Source organism: Helobdella robusta, assembly GCF_000326865.2.
Source record: "Helobdella robusta unplaced genomic scaffold HELROscaffold_64, whole genome shotgun sequence".
Lineage (NCBI taxonomy): Eukaryota > Metazoa > Annelida > Clitellata > Rhynchobdellida > Glossiphoniidae > Helobdella > Helobdella robusta.
Window position 1 is genome coordinate 162456 of NW_008705358.1, and position 4713 is coordinate 167168.

A 4713-nucleotide genomic window follows, 5' to 3' on the forward strand; every position below is an offset into this window, starting at 1 on the left:
AGTTGTTGCTAGGCTAGCAAATTATTAATAAACGCATTATCGCTTACGTGCATTATTTAAAAGTAAGTTAATGGCGAAAAATATTTTTAATTTGAAGATCATCCGAAGAGATGAAACGGCTTCTCATCTCGTTGCATCGAAGCTATTTGAATGAAAAATTGTAGCATTTGAACCATAGAAGTGACAGCTGATTTTAAAAACACAAGAATTAAAATAATAAACTTGTGTTACATGTCTTTGCTGCTCAGTTAAACGTCAACCGTACGTATCATTTATATTTATTTATATTCACATCTAAAACATCTGTGTAGATATACTCATAAAAATGTATGAATATAAACACACACACACACACACACACACACACACACACACACACACACACAGACATACACACGCAGACGACCACCATATTACTTCTCAATCAAACTTTACCCTGAAACCAACTTTTCTGCCATGTACGTACATACACAACATGAATATGTCTTGAAGGAATGGGTTAGATGTATAAGTTATACAAATATTGTACAAATAAAAAATAATGTCTATTATTTTTCTAATTTCCCTAACACTGTCGGACACAGGCTACGTAGAAAGAAACAGAAATGCACCCAAAGCCATCAACGGTTTCCTCTTGTAGCATCTTTTTGATGATTTCTTCAGTAGCATCCGAACAGTTACATCGAAACATGGTGAGCAAGTCGGAGTCGAATTGTCTAAAATTATAAAATGTGCATTTAATTCTGAAAGATTATAATTGTACAATGTTATCTTAACTGTGTCTGATAGTTGCTTAACTCATTCATTCATCCGTTTCGTTCACTCATTCAATAGATAGATGTATAATATTTGTATGGTTAAAAATTGTTTATAATCTGAAATAAGATAGCTTACCTTTAATCAATGTCGCACGAGTAACGAGTTGAATAAACAACTTCAGCCCCACAACGTTCAACTTCATTCGTCATGTCTTGCGATAAGGAAACCAAATTAATTGAACCGTTCCTATAGAGCAGATGATTTTTAAAGTGATGGGATATGTTGCACTTTCCAGGAATATATTCGCTAGAAAGTGCATTGAATATCAAATAGGAGCAGCCACCGGTCAGTCATCTATTGACGATTTCGTTTAAAGTTTTCTGCCTCGTTGCTGGTTGCATTTCATAAAAGACATGAAAGCCGATGATTACATCAAACTTTGATTTGCTGCTCTCGGCTGTGTCTATCCAATCTTCAATGAAACATTTGTGAACTGTGCAAACCAATCCGTCTCCGAATCTTTCCAAAACATTTTTCTTAAATTCTTCCGCTAAAATTTCGTTACATTCGACAACTACGATGTGTTCGACACTTGGTACACACCTTTTAGAGTTTTAAAACAAATTCTTTCGTTAATAAATTCAAAACCCGATCACTGTTTAGTGCGATCAGTTATAAGTTGATTTAAATAACTAGCATCTAATAAAAATATTGTTCCGTGTTTGTTAATTTTAGTAAAGTTAAATTAAATCAAATTTGAAATCAACTTTATCTTCATCCACGAGATATTTAATATTAAAAATTTATTCAAATGTTTTTAAGTCATTTGAAAGAATTTTGATCTGTAGACATCAATGTAACTTATTTATCATCAATGTTTTTCTAATATATCTGATATAAAGCATTTTTAAACAAGAAATGGACAACAAGATAGAATAAAATTAACCAATAATACATGCTTATTAATATTTCTTCATTAATTTATCAAACAAATATATCTCCACCTTTCAATAAACTCTAAATCAAATTGTCCACTTCCTGACCCAATGAACACGACTTTCCTGGCGGTTTTCAATCTCTGAAGTTGTTCATCGTTAATAATTTGTTGGTAGATGGGCAGCAGGTGTTGGCTCTCGTTTCGTCTTTTTCGGTATCTTTTCAATGCTTTTGGGAAGCTCAGTTCAACAAATTTATTTTTTGACATATCGTAAATTTCAATAAACCAGATTTAATAACTCTAATGACCAAATTAGATAAGTAGGCGGTACAAATTAAATTTCGTATTGAGTTATTTTATTATATAATCATATTCTCTACAATCGTAATAAAGGATTTTAGCTTTTTTCAATATGAGAAATATTATTATGCTCTGTGGTCGCGTGTTTGAAAAAATGAAAGGAATAAACGAAAACTAAAACGTTGAAAGCTTATTTAATTTTATCATTTAACTTATATATCCTATCACTTGCTTGAACCTTATCAAAAGTAAAGCTCCCTACTTCTCTCTCTTTCTCTCTCTCTCTCTCTCTCTCTCTCTCTCTTAAATAATTTTCACACTCTCTTCACCATATCTATAGCACAAAATAAACAACATAATTACATAATTTTTATATAAATTATCTGATAAAAATAGATTATAGAGGAGTTCATCTGCTGAAAACAGAAACTGCACCCAACGAATGATCTCCCCGTGCGTGATCAATTGAGTTGTGGCGTGTCGGGTTGAACTGAGTTTAACTGATCCCATTTAAAACAAACATTCCTTCAATTTCATCCTATTATGTTTATTAATTAAATGTTTAACAAACACAATTTAAATATTTAAAATCAATAAAATGCTGACATAAGTTCGAACATAAATCTTTATTCATTTCTTCATTAACCAAATGTTTATTTTAAAAAGCTGAACCAGCTTATATGCACAAAAACACTTTATTCAGCTAACTTCCTTTAAATGTTTTATTTCCTAACAATAAAATTATCTAACATAATGATTTAATCATCAGTTGAGCATTTTTTGAGCGATGAAGAGCGAAATTTGGAAGCAGCCAAACCCATCGACCAATTCCTTCATCATCTTTTCAACGATTTCTTCTGTTACGTTACTGTAACAGTATCTGTACAAAGCCAGGATGTCAGAGTGACGGTCTCTACGATTGTAAGGTATACGTACGTTATTTAACAGGATTTGTTGTTTATCAGTGTTATTGATGTTAAGTTTAATTTTATTTTGAATAACTATATAGATCTGGAAATATCAAAGAAACAAATTGAATAAAATCTTTTCTTTTGTTTACAAACCTGCAGTCAACGTCAGTAATAAAATCCTTGGAATGCACAACCATCCCGCCAGCCTGTTCAACTTCGGACTTCATGTCTTGAGCAAGAGCAACGACATTGACGACATCTTCCGTGAATTGAACGTGCTTCTCAAACTCGCAAGCGATATTACACATACCCGGCAAATGATCGACCGACATGGAGTTGAACAGAAAATATCCAGTCGATTCTTTCAACAATTTCTTGAATATTCCTCCAAACGCTTTCAGCCTGGTCTCTGGCATCATCTCATAAAACACGTGCAAACCGATGATGACGTCAAATTTCTCGTCAGATGAATTTCCTGTCCAATCTTCCACCCAATCTTCGAAAAGAGAATTATAAAATCGATATTTTACTGTACCGTTGAAACATTCCACGCATCTTTTCTCCAACTCTTTAAGGCAGTTACCGTTATATTCAACGGCAACCAATGTGTCAATCTTTGGAACACATCTGCAATCAAACAAAAACTTTTTATTTTTTAGAGAGAGAGAAAACAAAAGTGAGAGACAGACACAGAAACTACCTTTTGATAAATTCCAGATCGTATTCTCCATTTCCTGGTCCGACGCACAGAACTCTCCTGGCTAATTTCAAACCCTGGAAATTTACATCTTCCGATATCTTATCGAAAATCGTTTGCAATATTTTCCGCTCGTTTCTCATCTGTCTGAATCGATTTAAAACTTCTGGCAAGTTGTCTTCGACATTCGGTTTGATCATTTCTGAACGATTCTTTTCACTTCTTATTGAAACAACTCAATAAACACTGTCTAAAATTAACGCCTAATGGTTTTGTAACTTATCTGAAATTTTTAAAAATTGAAATTAAAACATTTAGACTGATAATTTAAATATTTAGCAACATTAAAACTTTAGACGGACACACACAAAAGTTCTAGATCATAATTAATCAAAAAATATTATCGGTAAAAACAGAAAGATTCAATCACTGTGTGTTCCGCGGTAGTCATTGATATTATTCAGTTATATCCCATAGTAGAAATAGAGAGAGAGAGAGAGAGAGAGAGAGAGAAAGAGAGAAGAGAGAGAGAGGGAGAATATGAAATGATTACACGAAATGATGTGGTTTTATGCGTTACTCAATAGGAGTACCACTTTGAAACTTGCACAATTAACATAAATTAACATAAAAACGACGTGAAATTTTATATTTGATTTGAAAAGGTCCTCATTCGGGCTTCAATTACATGATTAGAATAAGTTAATACAAATCTCAAAAAAAATCTTCATATATCTACATGTGATGTTTATTTTAAACGCTTGACTACTTACATTTGCAACATTTGTGAAGCTGGTGTAAATGTTTGAGCGTACGAAGCAATGTTTTCATGTTCATTTTAACTGTAAAACATATCCATTCTTTGAAAGTTATTCATTTAGCATTGTTTCGTGTTGGATGTTTCCTTACCCTATTTTTAGGAAACAAACATACATGTATTGTATTGCAATTGTATAGCTCATAAGCAGAGCAGCTTACATTTTATTTCATACTTATACCATTACTACTACTACTGCTATTAGTTCTACTACTACTACTACTGCTACTGCTGCTACTGCTACTACTGCTACTGCTGCATTTTAAATTTTCAAAAAGCGGAAATTAAAACT

At 32.5% G+C, this 4713-nt stretch overlaps 2 protein-coding genes across 2 annotated transcripts; both read right to left on the bottom strand.

Annotated features, from left to right (window-relative positions):
* Window positions 1–98: 98 nt before the first annotated feature.
* HELRODRAFT_180679 (hypothetical protein) lies at window positions 99–1963 on the bottom strand (the record flags this gene model as incomplete). Its single annotated transcript, XM_009029987.1, has 4 exons — window positions 99–187; window positions 571–716; window positions 1198–1362; window positions 1764–1963. The coding sequence occupies 4 exons, from the start codon at window positions 1961–1963 to the stop codon at window positions 99–101; spliced, it is 600 nt and encodes a 199-aa protein (XP_009028235.1).
* Window positions 1964–2761: 798 nt separating this feature from the next.
* Window positions 2762–3804, bottom strand: HELRODRAFT_180680 (hypothetical protein; the record flags this gene model as incomplete). The annotated part of the gene is made up of 3 exons (XM_009029988.1): window positions 2762–2909; window positions 3061–3534; window positions 3608–3804. The coding sequence occupies 3 exons, from the start codon at window positions 3802–3804 to the stop codon at window positions 2762–2764; spliced, it is 819 nt and encodes a 272-aa protein (XP_009028236.1).
* Window positions 3805–4713: the final 909 nt, after the last annotated feature.